General features: G+C 65.0%; 2 protein-coding genes across 6 annotated transcripts; both read right to left on the minus strand.

The window, feature by feature from the left end:
• Positions 1–13: 13 nt before the first annotated feature.
• On the minus strand, positions 14–5,103 carry TGFBR3L (transforming growth factor beta receptor 3 like). Of its 3 annotated transcripts, none has more exons than XM_060145335.1 (7): positions 3,991–5,103; positions 2,856–2,992; positions 2,470–2,778; positions 2,001–2,127; positions 1,740–1,898; positions 1,460–1,532; positions 14–134 (listed from the first exon to the last, which is right to left on the minus strand). In XM_060145335.1, the coding sequence occupies exons 1-6, from the start codon at positions 4,172–4,174 to the stop codon at positions 1,465–1,467; spliced, it is 984 nt and encodes a 327-aa protein (XP_060001318.1). In that variant the 5' UTR covers positions 4,175–5,103; the 3' UTR covers positions 14–134; positions 1,460–1,464. The 3 variants fall into 3 exon arrangements, with proteins under 3 accessions (XP_060001318.1, XP_060001317.1, XP_060001316.1); XM_060145334.1 differs by lacking the exon at positions 14–134 and adding an exon at positions 376–1,072; XM_060145333.1 differs by lacking the exons at positions 14–134; positions 1,460–1,532 and having other exon boundaries at positions 1,566–2,127.
• Positions 5,104–5,131: 28 nt separating this feature from the next.
• Positions 5,132–14,264, minus strand: MAP2K7 (mitogen-activated protein kinase kinase 7). 3 transcript variants are annotated; one of them, XM_060145330.1, is made up of 12 exons: positions 14,069–14,264; positions 12,225–12,272; positions 9,094–9,235; positions 8,864–8,930; positions 8,634–8,747; positions 8,442–8,561; positions 8,210–8,317; positions 7,920–8,099; positions 7,735–7,815; positions 7,470–7,612; positions 6,784–6,829; positions 5,132–6,661 (listed from the first exon to the last, which is right to left on the minus strand). In XM_060145330.1, exons 1-12 carry the CDS (start codon positions 14,190–14,192, stop codon positions 6,527–6,529), a joined length of 1,308 nt encoding a protein of 435 aa, XP_060001313.1. In that variant the 5' UTR covers positions 14,193–14,264; the 3' UTR covers positions 5,132–6,526. The 3 variants fall into 3 exon arrangements, with proteins under 3 accessions (XP_060001313.1, XP_060001314.1, XP_060001315.1); XM_060145331.1 differs by lacking the exon at positions 12,225–12,272; XM_060145332.1 differs by lacking the exon at positions 14,069–14,264 and having other exon boundaries at positions 9,094–11,129.
• Between the last annotated feature and the right edge of the window lie 41 nt (positions 14,265–14,305).

The following is a 14,305-nucleotide window of genomic DNA, read 5'->3' on the forward strand; positions in this document are numbered from 1 at the left end:
GGGTGAGGGCGGTGTCGTCGTTCCGGGGCCGTTTCCCTAGTGGGCGGGGTTACGGCGGCCGCTGGGGCCAAAAGACCCCGCGCGGAGGCAGAAGTAGATGGGGGCGTGGCTCTGCGTTTGCGGGCCGAAGGGAACTGCTTCCCCGGGAAGTAATGGGGAGACTGGCGTCTAACTGAGGCGGGGGCGAACGAGACCCCCCGCCCGCATTCTATCTCATTCGTGAACTGGGGCCAAGTTCTTAGATCTCGTGCCCTCCCTCCCTTCCAGAACTACGTCTTGTGAAACTCCTATTATGTGCTTTGTAGCCAAGAGCCTGGGCTGTGGGGTCGGCCAGCCCTGACTGGTGAGCAAGTGATTTGGCCTTGCCGAACCTCAGTTTCCTCAACCGTAAAATGGAGCTAATAGTCATCCCCTTGTCTATGCTCTGGGGAGGGAGGAGCTCGGGCAGGAGGGATTTAGGACCTTTAGGCTAGACGGAGAGGAGACTGGAGCAGAGGCCTGAGCTCGAGGCCCTAGCGAGGGCAGGGTCCGGGCGGTGGGAGTGGAGAGCGGAGAAATCCTGGGGTTGAGAAGGCAGGTGGGCGGTGCAGGGGTGGAGAAGGAGGCGAGGCTTATTTTTAAATTTAAGCTGGTGGGGTTGGGTGTCCCTTTTTTGTCTGGGACAAAATGCCCTTGGGGCTCCCCTGGGCGGTAACCGCACACGTATATATAAGGGCGTATGAGCCCCGCCCCAGAGCTCCACCCCTCCAGTCTGGACCTTTTCCACCCCGGAATCCCCACCCCCGCGCCACGCGCGCACGCAGACTTCAGAACGCTGCAGTTCAGGCCAGATGTTTATTCTGAGCCCAGGTGGGAGGGTGGGAGGAGGAGCAAGAGGGGGCGCGGGGCGCAGGGATCTTAGTCCCATCGAGTCTCAGGTCCTGGCGGGCCTGGTCCAAGGCTGTGGCTGGTATGTCTCTGGACCCTGTTGGGGGCGCGCTATCTCTGGAGAGGGGCGACTCAGGCTGAGCAGGGTAGAGGACGCTACGGCAGGTCACCCCCTTCCCAACCGATCATTGGCCGCCCCATCAGTCTGTGTGCCGGGGCGAGGGTGGGTGCTAGGTCTGAAACCCGAATTCTCCTTGCCTAGTGTGCCTGTCTGAGGTGTTGAGGTCCTTTCTACGACACTAAGCGCTCAGTCGGCCGCGAGTCACCCACTACGTGATTTCTAATCCCAGCTCCACCAAATTTTGTGATCTTTGGCAAGTTAATTTCAGAGAGTGTCTCATTTTTAAATATCTATTATGGGGATTATAGGAGTATCTACCTGAAGCTTGTTACAAGGATTAATATGCGTAAAACATTTGGTACTCCGCCTGGCAGAGAGAACGCGCTATGAAGAGTCATTATCACCTCCCTCCTCCATCCGTCCTACCGGCCCCAGGTTACACTCCCCCTCTTCCCTCCCCCCAACACTTACCTGCCTCACTGGGGCCTGCTGGGCGGGGGGCCGCTGGGCGAGGCTGTCGGGGGCGGGCCGGGGGGCAGGGGCGCTGGAGAGGAAAGGCAGTCTGAGGAGTAGGGGTTGCTGCGCGCTGGGCTGGGGCAAGGGCGCCCCCTGGGGGGCTGCTGCAGGCGTAGCGGAAGCAGGTCTAGGGATGGTCAGGCCCGAGCAGGCTGGGATCGCCGCGACCAGGGGTCCGGACGCGTGGGAATAGGCTGGGGGCCAGGCGGAGATCCCGGCGGACGCAGGTTGGTACCTGAGTGAGCGCAGACGAGGCCGAGCCCGGCGGCCAGAGCGGCGCCCAGCACGAAGGCGGCCAACACAAGTGCTACCACCGGCGCGGGCTCCAGGACCCCCGGGGCCGGCGCGGGAGGCTCGGGTCGCACGGCTCTGCCGGGGACGCCCTTGGGTGGCCCTGTGAGGAGTACAACGCAGAGACTGGGCTCATGCCTCAGATGTCCTCCCCATCCCCCTTCCCGACCCCAGAGAGCCCCGCTGAGGACTACTGCGTGCTCACTGGGGGGCAGCCGCGGCACCGTGACCACGATGGGCTGCGTCAGCGTGTGCAGGTGAGGGCTGTCGGCACCCAGACTCTCATCGCGGCCACTGCCGGCGCCCGCGCACGCCTCATCCCGAGGCAGACACTGGGAGGAGGGGGAGGCAAGAGGCGGGGACGTCAGGGCCCCGGCTCCAGGGGCGGGTCCCCAGGGCTCCCAAGAGATCTAAGCGTCCAGCACTATATTGCAACCAGGTGTCGCAATACTAGACCCCTGGAAATTCGGCCCCTTCGGACGCCCCTGCGCCTAACCTCAGCCTGAGACCCAGTGCCTACTCCCAGTTTCGAGGTACCTCCGCCCCCAGGTCCAAAAGCTCCCAGACCCTCAGATCCCCAAACCCTAAGAGGCTTCTCCCTCAGATGCCAGAGGCTCTTGTGCCCAGCCCCGACGGGCCCGGGCGCCCAGATTCCCCGCCCCGTGCCCGAGCACCGGCGACGGTGGAGACAGCGTCAGAGGCGCAGGCGTCTGGCGGGCTCCCCGGAGGCGGCGGCAGCGGCTCAGCTGGCAGTGCAGGAACTGCACAGAGGCGTTGAAGACCGGGCGCAGGCGGAAGCTGAAGCGCGCGGGGCGAGCGGCACCTGGGAGCGGCCGCGGTGGCGGGAAGGTGACCGAGGAGTCGGCGGAACAGCCCCCGCGCAGCAGCGCCAGGGCGGGGCCCGGGGTCTGGCGTGAGGATGGTGTCACCCAGCAGCGGTGCAGGGCCATGCCCCAGCGCGGGGAGGGACGGGCCAGGGCCGCCTGGGGGGCGGGGTCGCGGTCAGGGTTGGCTGCCCCCACCGGCTGCCACCCGGCCTCGGTGAGCCCCGCGCCCGTACCTGCACGAACACGCGGCTGTCAGCCGGGACCTCCAACGGCCCCGCGCGGCGCGGGAAGGCGTCCTCCGCGTCCGACAGCTCCAGACTGAAAAGGGGTCGGCGCAGCCTGGGCCCTGGCGCCGCGCGGAACGGGGACACTGGCAGGGAGAAAGGGTGGCACAGGGGAAGGAGGATGCGCTGTCCCTTAGGCCCCCTTGGCAAGTGAGCCAACCTCGCCTCCACTGCCTACTTTGGAAAATGGATGCAGTTGCGGTGGAGGATTCACCCGCGCTCGGCTCCGCGCTTCCCACCGCCAGCCGTAAAGCAGCTGGGATGTACCCGCTGGAGACCTGGGGGACATCCCAGCCCAGCCCCTGAGCCCGGGCGCAAAGCTGCGCCTTCCTGGGGAGGAGCCCCCTTCCCAGACCTCTACTTCACCATCCCCAGTGAGCGAGGGAATCCCTGGCCCGGAAGGGGTCGAGGGGCACCTGATGGTGGAGGGTCAGCCTGGGTGAGGTCAAAGGCCCTCCCCTTCTGGAGTCTGAACCCCCCGCTCATCCACCGAGGACCAGGGGCTCCTCTGGGGTCACAGCAGGGCCGTTTGGGGGGAGGGTGCTGGCCCCATTCTTGCCTTTCTAAGGGGAGGGAAGAATAGCAAGGCGCTCTCCCCCAAGCCCTTTGGGCATCGTGGAGGCCCAGCCCGGCCACACGGGTCTGGGCCTTTTCCCTTTGTCAGTGTTCCTCACTCACTCGCAGGCTGAGGGCAGCATCGGCAAAGGGTAGAGGCACAGGGGAGCCTCCACTGGGGTGTGTGATCACACACACATGCACCACACTGACAAAGACCTCTGCCTTAAGGAGGCGCTCAGCTGGGGTCCTCATCAAAGGATGTTCTCAAATGTCCAGAATTACCGGCACAGACACTCCTTAAAAGCATTGGCGCAGACTGCTCCCCTCCCACAGCCCTTGGTCTCACCTGGCTGCTGGGACTTCGAAGAAGTTGGGGATCCCAGAGAACCTGGAAAACGGGGGACGGTGCAGACCCCACCTCCCACCCACCCCCGTTCCCCCAGGCGGGGTGGATGAGAGGGTGCACTGAGAAAGAGTAACACGGGAGTTGGGGTGTGCTGGGCCACGTCCCCTTGCCTGTACATACCAGCTGACTCGCTGGGCAAGGTGGTCATCCCTGGGAGCAGGGCCAGCAGCAGGATAGCGGTGCCCAGCATGCTGGACCGGCTGAGGCAGCACTGGGCCAGGCAGGCGGGCAGGCGGCTCTGGCCTTGGCTGGGGGGCCATTTGGGGAGGCAAGGAGCGGGGGCGGTGCACTGATGGGCCGACATCAGAGCCCATGGCCAAGGCCTGCTGGGGATTAAGGGCTCTCTGACCAGACCCGTAGCTATCAGGCTGGGGGGAGGTCCCTCACAATGGCCATTAGAAATGGGGCGTCACTACAAACACCTCCCCGCCAGCCCCCAGCCCTGCCTGTCTCTCTTCGCTGCAGAGGCCCCATCCACCAGCCCCCGAGCCCCAAGGTCGGGGCTCACGACCCCTTCCCCCACCTCACTGCCAGGCCCTGCCAGGCTCACAACACACACCACAGACACCGCAGAAGAAAAGGGAGGGGTTTTATTCTCAAGCGTCTAAGGATTTACAAACGAGGGCGTTTCGTTTTAAAAAGGGACGGGGCAGTACTGGCGGCCTGAGAAGGGGTTGTAGACCATGGGCTGGGCCCAGGCCGCCCCAGGCCCCCACCTGCCCACTTCACCCTCTGCCTGATGGAGAGGGATGGCTGGTGACTGGTGACTGGGTGGAGGGGGGGAGACATGGGAAAGGTAGGGGGGAAGGAGAGGCTCCCATTTAACACTGAAGGCGGGGAGGGGAAACGGGCCGACACACACTCACAAAACAGAAAATAAAGTTAAATAAAAATAAACTCAGGCAGCTGGCCCTTGGGGCCAGCCACGTGACCTTCCCGGCTACCCACAAAGGCCCCTGTGGCTGGGGCCCATGAGGGAGGGCGGGAGCCAGGCCTACTGGCCCCGCACCCTGCCCCCCTCCCCTCACAAAGGGGATTGGAGCGAAAGAAGGTGGCCACCCCCGGGGTGGGGGGCAGAGAAAAGATGACTTCGAGTACTTTTTAAAACATGCGGCGTTTTGTGACTATCCTAGTAGTAACTACAGTCGGTGAGCTAGATGGAGGGTACAGTGACGCCTAGTCTAGATTGCTTCAGCTACATCCAGCGAGCTTCCTCACCTTTGGTGTTGGCTGCTTTTTGTGGTTTTTCTGGAGTTTTCTTTTGTTTTTTGTTGTTATTTCGTTGTCTACTTGATTTGCATGCATCACCAACAAAAAGGAAACACACCCCCTCCTCCTGCTCTCGCTGCTCCCCAGGGCCCGGGCCTCGGTGTGGGCTGGGGACTGGCCAGCTCTGGGTGAGTCAAGGGGCGCTCAGGGCCACTACGAGGGCGTGACTGCCTCCACACGCCCAGCCCTCGGCCTGCCCCACCTCTGTCCCTGTCACACATCCTCAGACCCCCCACGTCCACTCCACGTGCCCTCAATCCCTGTCTCCCCGGGCCCCATGGCCCCCGCTCCTGTCACCCATTCCCTCCTCCGCCTCTGCCTCACCAGCACCTGCTGCCCTCCACCATGCCCCACGCCTGCCTTCCCTGAAGGCCACCCTGTGTGGCCACGGCCCCTTGGGCTCCCTCCACACCCCCCGAGGTCCTCAACTCACCCCTACAAGCTGTGGCCAGTCTCCAGCCCCGAGGGAGGAGCACCCCGCCCCCCCACCCAGAGCCCACCTTTGGGACTAGTCTCTCCCCGGCGGGGTGGCCCAGGCCCCCAAGGCTCGGCCCCCAGCCCCCCAGCGCCCGTGGGCCATCGGGGGGGCTGCCACCACAAGCAGCTAAACATGACTTTGGTAAAAGTTTCTGAAGGTACCGACAAACCCCATGAGAACAAGCTCTTCTCCTCCCCCCACCCCCCAAACACCCCACCAAGTACAATAAAATACGATAAACTCCAAAAAGGACCCCCTGAGATCAAAAAGAGAAAGAGAGAGACCAGCCTGGGTCTGGCTGCAGTCACAACGTCCAGCCCGCCTGCCCAGGGCGAGGACACCAGCCAACTGACTCATGGCTTGCCGGAGACCTAAACGGACCCAGGGGTGCCGCCGGGGGTGGCAGGGCCTGGGCCAGGAGAGAGGCAGAAGCAGGGAGGGAGACAGGGAAAGCCAGAGAGGTAGAGAGGAAGGGGACAGAGAGAGGGAGATGGAGCCAGGGTGCATGTGCGTGCGAGGCGGCGGTGGGACAGCGCGGTGTGGAGGGGAGGGGACAGGACGGGCAGCTCTCTCCCGGCCCCTGGGGGCCGCCCCAGCCCAGAGGTTACAACTGAATAAATAGCGAGTCTGCTCGCGGCCTGCTGTCTTCCGTTCACAGTGTCTGTCGGAGGGGATGCGCACAGCCGGCTGATCCTAGGACGGGAAGGGCTGGGGCCTGGTGGGCCCATCTGTCCATGGCTGGTGGGCAGGGAGTCAGGGGTGGGTTGGCGCCCCCTACTTTCTGTCCTCAGCCCTCGGCGGCCGTCCAGGTCCCAGGGCTCCCCTGGCGGGCAGCTGGGTGGCCGGGTGGGGAAGGGGAGGCCGGTGGCCACGCCCCCGGCCCCCAGTAGGCTGGCTGCCGCTGTGCGGCTACCTGAAGAAGGGCAGGTGATGCTGGCTCAGGACCCCGCTCGCCCGCGGCGACTCGGTCTTCGCCATGACATCCTTGAACCAGGACGCCACGTCCACCTCCAGCGTCTCGTAGCGCTTGATGAAGCTGTGTTCCTGTGGGGCCCAAGGCAGGGCACTTAGGGCGAGGGCGTCTTCCCTGCTGGCCTTGCTCAGGCCCGGTGCCCAGTGTGGCGGGGGGCTTAGGATGGGGGCTGGGGAGGGCCCCGGGTACTCACAAGTAGTTTATTATACTTTGGTCTCTTCCTGTGATCTTTAGTAAGGCTGGAGGGAGAAGAGGAAAGGAAGAGAAGTAAGAGCAGGTAGGAGAGGCCTGGCCGCCCTCGTGGCTGAGTTGTCGGGTCTGCAAGATCTGTGGGCAGAAGCCCGCACCCTCCCGGGCCTGCGCTTGGGCCCCCCACCGTGACAGAAGCCCAATGTGGGCCGTGAGACGCCCATGGGAGGGGTGGGTGGGCTCCCCCACGGGAGGCTCCAATGTGGACGTGCTGCGTGCGCTACTCTTGCCAGTTGGTGCAGGACACTCAGAGCCCTTAGCCCTGGGGCGCCTCTGCTCGTTCACAGCTCCCCCAAGGTGAAGCCCGAGGGCCACCCTGCCAAATACCCCTGGGGCCAGGTGTCCCCTCAGGCTGAGTCCAAACCCAACTCCTAGCTCCCGGGGCTCGGGCTCCAGCCCCCACACCATCCTGGGGCCCCTCTCCCCTCCCCAGTGGCCTGGGTGCAGGGCCACATCTGACCTCACCCTGCCTTCCAGAGTGGAGGGCGGGGGCGGGGCTCCTCACCAGTCTTTAACTCTTAGTTGCGGCATGCATGTGGGATCTAGTTCCCTGACCAGGGATTGAGCCCGGGCCCCCTGCATCGGGAGCGTGGAGTCTTAACCGCTGTGCCACCAGGCAAGTCCCCTCACCAGTCTTTGACGAAGGACTGAAAGTCCCCCGAGAAGCCCATGTGACCGGGCAGGAGCGGGGGTTCTTCCTGTAGGACTTTGGTGAGGACCTCAAAGTCCGTCTTGCAGTTCTTGTAGGGAAACTGTCCCGTCGCCAGCTCCACCTGGGAGAGAGACGGGCAGGGCTGGGCCGGCCAAGGACAGGATCCTGCCCTTTCCCGCCACCTGCCTCCGTACCCCGAGAAGACCCCACCCCTGGCCTCGGAGAGCAGGGACCCCAACTCACCAAGGAGATGCCCAGGCTCCACACGTCGGCCCGGATGTCGTAGTCGGGCTTGGTGGGGTCCGGGGGGTCGATGCGCTCAGGCTGCCGGCGGGAAGGAGGAGAGGGTGGATGTATCCCTGTGGCTGGGGTGGGCGCACCGCCCCTCATGCCCGCCCGCCCGCCGGGCGCTGCTGGGCCCCACTTACTGCCATGTAGGCAGCGCAACCCGCGCTCCGCGTTTTGGCTTTGGAGTCGACGAGGCGGCCGCTGATGCCGAAGTCGCAGAGCTTGATCTGGCCCCGCTCATCCAGCAGGATGTTGGAGGGCTTGACGTCCCGGTGGATCACGCCGTGCTTCTCCTTCAGGTAGTAGAGTGCCTTCACGATCTGCGGCGCGGGCAGAGGAGGGCACCAGTGATGGCAGTGACGGGGCCTGGTGGGGCGGGGGGGGGGGGTTGGGGACCGCCCGCCCGCCCGCGCCCCACCCAGCTGCTCACCGCCACCGTCATCTTGCCCAGGATCCGCTCAGGGATAGGGCCCTGCATCCGCTTCTTGAGCTTCTCGGCGCACGTGCCCATGAGCTCCATGGCAATGAAGACGTCCGTCTGCGGGGACAGCAGGTGGCGGCTTGGCGGGGTGGCTGTACCCTCCTGCCCACCCCAGACAGGCTCGGGTCCTGGGGGAGGGGCGGGGGGCGCGGGAGGCTTGGGGGGCAGGCGGCCGGCTCACGTTGGTGATGAAGGTCCCGAAGCACTGCACGATGTAGGGGCAATCGTGGCTCTTGAGGACCACGTCCAGGTCCATGAGGATCCGCTTGTTCTCTTCCTTGTTCCCCGAGCGCCGCATTTGCTGCACGGGACAGCAGGGGCCTTAGCGCCGAGCCTGGGGCGCGGGGCCCACCCGGGGCGGGGGCGGGCTCACCTTGACAGCGATGACGTGCCCCGTCTTCCGGAAACGCATCTTCCACACCTGGCCACAGGTGCCGCTGCCCATCTCCCCCAGGTTCTCCAGGTCGTTGATTTCCGCCTGGTAGCGCTGGCGAGGAGAGCCAGGGCTGGGGGTCCACCGGGCCTCTGCCCTCCACCCCCAGCCCAGACCTACCAGCAGCGTCCTGCCCACCCTCCCTGGGGGGGCCGAGGGAAGGGCGGTACCTGGCCCCCAATGGTCAGGTAGCCCGTCTGCTTCATGATCTCCTGCAGCTTCTGGTCAATCTCGATGCTGAGGGGACAGAGAGCGGGTCCTGACCAACCTGAAGCCACCCCAGCCCCTAACACACAGGGTCCCACAGAGCTCACCAGCTCCTCCCTGAGGCTTGCCCTGCGCCCCGCCCCGCCCCGGCCCCAACCTCCCGGCCCTCCCACCGGCCACCCTAGCCGCTCACCTCTCCATGCTGCGCGGTGTGAACAAGGTTGACGGGAGCCCCAGCATGTGGCGGGGCCGTGCGGGGGGCGTGGGGTGCTGCGGGGAGCTCTCGGAGGACGGTGAGCGGCTGCCCCCATCGTTGGCCAGTGGGAGCTGCAGGGCTGGGGTGGTGAGAACCAGGGGCGGGGAGGGGGTTAGCTCCCAGCTGGCCCCAACTCAAGGGCCTGGAACCCTCATCTTACCCTCCCTGGCATCCCTCAGGTAGGGCGGCACAGCCCCCTGCCCCGCTGGGCTGGAGGAGCTCCCCGCTCCCAGACCACTCCTAGGGTGCCTTTTCCCACCCCGCACCCCGCCCACTCCTCTGACCTGGAAGGGCTTGCGGTGGGCTGGTCCCCAGAGGCTGAGGGTTCATCCCCAAGCCTCCCCTGACAGAAAACGGAGGCCCAGAGGCGGATGCCGTCCTTCGGGCAGGCAGCCTCCCAGCTGTGTCCCTTTCCTCCCCACCTCCGCCGGGGAAGCAGGCCCAGGGCCACCACACCCACACTCTGGACCACACAAGGCAGGAATGCCCGCTGGGATCAGCCCGAGCTCTGGCGCTGTGGGCAGCCTGACCTTGGCTGGACCACCCTGGGGAGAGAGCGGGCAAGGGACCTAGGCTTCCAGCTGCCTCGCCCAGCACTCTGTTTCAGGGTCAGGGAGGGCCGCCCTCTGGCCTGCGGGCTCATCGGTGAGCCTCCCGGCCTGGCCTGCGGAGCTAGGGCCGACGAGGCAGGGGCAGGACCCCAGGCTGGGGTGAGGGGATCCAGGTGGCACAGCCCCTCCAGGGGCCAGGCCAGGCGGCGAGTTTGGTTCTTTCCAGAAGCCTGCATGCGGACAGCTCGGGCATGCTACAGGCAGGCAGCGGGCAGGCAGCGTGCAGGCAGCGGGCACCCCAGGACGGGCAGGCGGCATTAGGGGACGGGAGGGCGGGAGACAGACAGCCGGGAGCCGAGACTCGGGGCCCAGCTGCCCAGAGGACGCGCTGCAGAGACAGGCCGGGGAGGGGCCTGGGAAAGCAGAGCGGATTCCCTGAGGGGCTAGGAGCCTCCGGGCTGGGCAGGCCCCAGGGTGGGGAGTGGGGGCCAGGGTGATGACCCTCCAGTGAACCCCTGAACCCCGGAGACCCTGGCACTCGGCCTCCAGAAGGGGAGCCCCTGGCTGAGGAGGCTGCAGGCTACAAGCACCTCCCAGGTTCACCTTTCCCTGGAGAGCAGGCCAGGAGCTGGGGGCCTGCCATTCTCCTTAGCCCTTGGCTGACGCCCCCTCCTCTCTCCACACTTCCTGCATGGCCCACCTTCTCCTCCCACAGTTCTCCAGGCACCTGGTGACGTGGGCCCAGTGATCAACGGGTAGAGACAGGTATGTTCAGCACCTGGTGCCCAGGCGCTTTGCTGGCCTGCAACCCTGACCGCAGCCAGAGCGAGGGGCAGGTCTATGAGCCTGGCCTGCAGTCCTAGGAGGGCCTGGCGGGAGTGATGGAAGAGCTCTGGGGACCCCGGGGACGTGGCCGGGCCCAGTCCCCTCCACTGGCCCGGAGGCCTCTCCTCCCGTGCCCTCCCTGCTGCTCTGCTCTGCCGGGGCCAGAATCCCAGTCGTAGTACCTCCCTCTCTGGCTGGACAACCTCCGGGGCTCCCGAGGACCCTCGAGCTCCCCCTGCACCGGGACCCTGGATCCCTGTCAGGTTCAGGTTCCCTGGGGGCACCAGGGCCCCCTTTCTGAGTGAGGACCACAGCCCTCTCCTACCCACACCTCTCGGTGTGGTGTCCTGTCGGTCCCCTCCCTTACACAGTCCACCGGGCCCTCTGAGGGCCGCCCCAGAACCCGGGGCCAAGGCTGTAGCGGGACAGAGGCTTCCAGCCAGCCCCACAAACTGACGCACGGTAGGCGTGTGAGCGGGGCCGGTGCGGGGTGGCTAAGGTGGGGTGGAGGGAGGTAGACAAAGACCCTGAGAACAGAAGTCACAGAGGTGGTACCGGGCCCACGGCAGGTCAGGAGGGCAGAATGAGAGCGAGAGGCTGAAGGGGAAAGAGAGAGAGAGAAGAATGAATGAGAGAGAACAAGAAAGGACACGGGGCGGGGGTGGGGGGTGGGGAGCACGCGGCCATCAGGAGCCACACACGTACCAGGTTGTCAGTCGACACACGTAGGCACACGCACACAGGGCATGGCACAAACCCACGCAGATGGGCAGACGACATGCCACAGGGTCTCCAGCAGAGCCACAGAGCCCCTCACCTTCCGACACACACGCACGCGCGCACGCACGCACGCACGCGCGTGCACACACACACACACGCACACACTTCCCAACCTAGTCCTGCTCACAAGGACCAATGAGGCCAGACCCCCACCCCATCTCTCTCAGCACCCCCGCCCTTCGCACAGGCATGTCCCACACCCGTCTGCTCCCAGACCCACTGGCACCTGCCCTCCGCCCCTAGGGGGGCTGCTTCCTCTACTTCCATCCCTGCGCTGCCCCCACCTCCCAGGAGACTTTGCTCAAATTCCACCTTCTCCAGAGGTTTCCCGACTGCAACCCTGCTCCCTGCTCCACCCGGCCTTCCCTCCAAGGCGCCGGGGTCTCCTCCACTTCCCGCCCGGAGGCCCTCAGTGCTCACTGCCCTCCAACCCCCAGGGTCCCCCACCCCCTGGGGCGCGCCAGCCCTGAGAGGACAGGGACTCAGTCCAAGCCTAGCATGGCTCAGCCCAGGGGGCGACACGGGTCCGCTGGGCTGCTGAGGCGGATGAGCAGCTCTCCCTCCCCCCGCTCATGCACACGCCTGCAGGCACACGCACGGACACTCGTGACCCCCTTGGCAGGCGACAGACTCCCGGCCGGTGAGGGAGTCTGTCTCCTCCTCCAGGGAGTCCAAACCTGAGCCCAAGAGGAAGGGAGGAGCGGGAGGTGAGAAGACAGAGGAAGTGGCCGGGTGGGCCGGACGCGGACGGTGTGGATGGACAGAGAGTGAGGGTGGGGGGGGGGATGCGCACGCGCACACGCACACACGGAGCACGTGGGAGGGGGAAGGGGGGGATGGCATTCTGCGGCCGGGGCAGCGGTTAGGTCAATGGTGCAGAGGTCCAAGCAGCGATGATAAAAAGGCTGGTACCTGCTCGTTGGGACGGGGCAGGAGCAGGGCTTAGAGTGATCACAATAACTGGATGGGGAAAAGGAAGAAAAAAAAAAAAAAAACAACACCACGATAAATCACAACGGAAACCACCGATTTGTCCAAAAGAAAAGAAATCAAATCAAATCATAACGGAGAGGAGGGGGAGGCACGCGGTACCAAACTGCAGAGATGGGTAGAAACCGACAGAGATGGGAGAACTGGGAGGATGGGATGGAGCTGACACAGACACAGACGCCTGGAGGGGGCTCCCCGCGGCCTGCTCGCCATGGGTCTCACCGTGCCTCGCTCTCCATCTGGGACAGCCACCCTGCAAGGCACCCCAGGCCCCGTACCTAGGCCTGTCTTGTCCACACTGGGGTTGGAGGGGGAGTAACACTGCAGAGACCAGCGGGGACCCTCCAGTCCTGGCTGGGCTTCCTACCCCAGGCAGTGTCCAGTGCCAGCACTGCCACCTCGGGTTTTTTTCTGGGCCCCAAGAGACACACACACACACCCCCAATCCAGTGAGAAACCCACACGGGCCCAGGTCAGGAAAGGGAGAATGGGGAGTGGACCCTACACAAGGATGGGGGCGCCAGGCTGGGTGAGCAGGCAGTGGTGGGGGAACCCAGATGAGGAAGTGTCTTCCCTGTCCTGTCAGGATGACTCCACAGGGAGCTACATAAGCCACAGGAGTCATATCAGAGGGGATAAAAAGGAGAGCAATTTGCTGGGTCAAGAGAGACACAGAAGGCATGGGTGTGTGGGCAGGGGAATTCCCTGGTGGTCCAGTGGTTAAGACTGCACTTCCAACGCAGGGGGCACGGGTTCGATCCTTGGTGGGGGAACTAACATGCCACATGCCGCGCGGTGCGTCCAAAAACAAAAACAGAAAGCATGTGTGTGGGCTGCTGTTCATCAGGTCTGTAGGAAGGGGAAAAATCTGACTCCCTCTGAGCTTCAAGGATATGGGGAGGGGATCATGCAGGAAATGACAAGGAGACTAGATGTGGTCATGGTGATTCCGAGCCAGGTGTGCGTGCTGGGGGGTAGCCTTGACTCCAGATGACAAGACGCCAGGGAGACACGGGGACTGTGGGACCAGAAAGGAGGTGTACGTGCCCTGGGATGCCTAGATAAAGTCGCACTGGCCTCAGGTATCCCCGGGCTGGATAGGTGTGGGTGTGTAAGAATGGGGAAGTCACTTGATTCTAAATGACAAAGTCGCCGCGCTTGCGAGTTGCGTGTTTATTTCTGGAGGAGCCAGAAAGATGGCAACAGTGAAACGAGTCAGAGGAGTATGAGGGGGCCTGGTGTATATGGGTAAACTGTATGTGGGAGGGAGTCCGCTGAGCCCAATGACAAGATCCCAGACACGGACCCAGGTGCGGAACGGGGGGGGGGAACCTCTTGACACAATCACTGAGATGGCGGGAGTAGAATCAGCTGGTGAAAAGGGATGTTAGCGGAGGACCTGGATGTAGTCACGGTCGCATGAAGTAGGAGAAGCAAGGCTCAGGGTAGGTGACAGAGGCTCCGAGGATCCCGGTGATTGGGGGCGGGTCATCAGGTGGGGGGCCTCGCCTGGAGCCGGGTAACTAGGCTCCCAGGCCCCGTTAAGGGGGAACCCCCAGGCAGGGGAAGGGCTGCCCGGGAACCCGCGGGCCCCACGCCTCCCGGGTCACCGTGACCCTCTCACCGCTGGCCGATAGCGAGGAGCGGGGCGGAGAGAAGGAGCTAGAGCGCCCCGGAAGCGGGGGCGGGGCCTGGAGGCGGGGGCGGGGCCTCCCGCGGCGCGCGCCCCGCCCCGCTCGCCCCCTCCCCCACGCCGCCGTGCTTACTGGGCCTGGGCCGCTGGGGGCTGATATCCAGGTTGAGGTCGATCCTCCGCCGGGCCTCGCGGTTCTCCTGCTTCAGCTTTGCTTCCAGGCGGGACAGCTTCTGCTCCAGGGAGGACGCCGCCATCTTCCCCGCCGCCGCCGCGCACCGCCCGGCCGCCCGTCAGTCCCGCAGACAAACACCGCACTGCGCCTGCGCTCGGATGACCCCGCCGAGCCGCCGTCTCGCTCAGCAGGGCG

The sequence above is a fragment of the Lagenorhynchus albirostris genome, chromosome 3, assembly GCF_949774975.1.
Source record: "Lagenorhynchus albirostris chromosome 3, mLagAlb1.1, whole genome shotgun sequence".
Taxonomy (NCBI): domain Eukaryota; kingdom Metazoa; phylum Chordata; class Mammalia; order Artiodactyla; family Delphinidae; genus Lagenorhynchus; species Lagenorhynchus albirostris.

Excerpts from the sequence above, each read along its gene's own strand:
- TGFBR3L (XM_060145333.1), bottom strand. The coding sequence starts at position 4,174 with ATGTCGGCCCATCAGTGCACCGCCCCCGCTCCTTGCCTCCCCAAATGG. Across the intron at positions 2,779-2,855 it reads ACAGCCGCGTGTTCGTGCAG|GCGGCCCTGGCCCGTCCCTC; the intron begins GTACGGGCGCGG and ends CCCGCCCCCCAG. Across the intron at positions 2,128-2,469 it reads CGCTGTCTCCACCGTCGCCG|TGTCTGCCTCGGGATGAGGC; the intron begins GTGCTCGGGCAC and ends CCCTCCTCCCAG.
- MAP2K7 (XM_060145330.1), bottom strand. The coding sequence starts at position 14,192 with ATGGCGGCGTCCTCCCTGGAGCAGAAGCTGTCCCGCCTGGAAGCAAAG. Across the intron at positions 9,236-12,224 it reads TGCCCCGTCCCAACGAGCAG|CCCTGCAGCTCCCACTGGCC; the intron begins GTACCAGCCTTT and ends TCACCACCCCAG. Across the intron at positions 8,318-8,441 it reads TCGGGACCTTCATCACCAAC|ACGGACGTCTTCATTGCCAT; the intron begins GTGAGCCGGCCG and ends CTGTCCCCGCAG.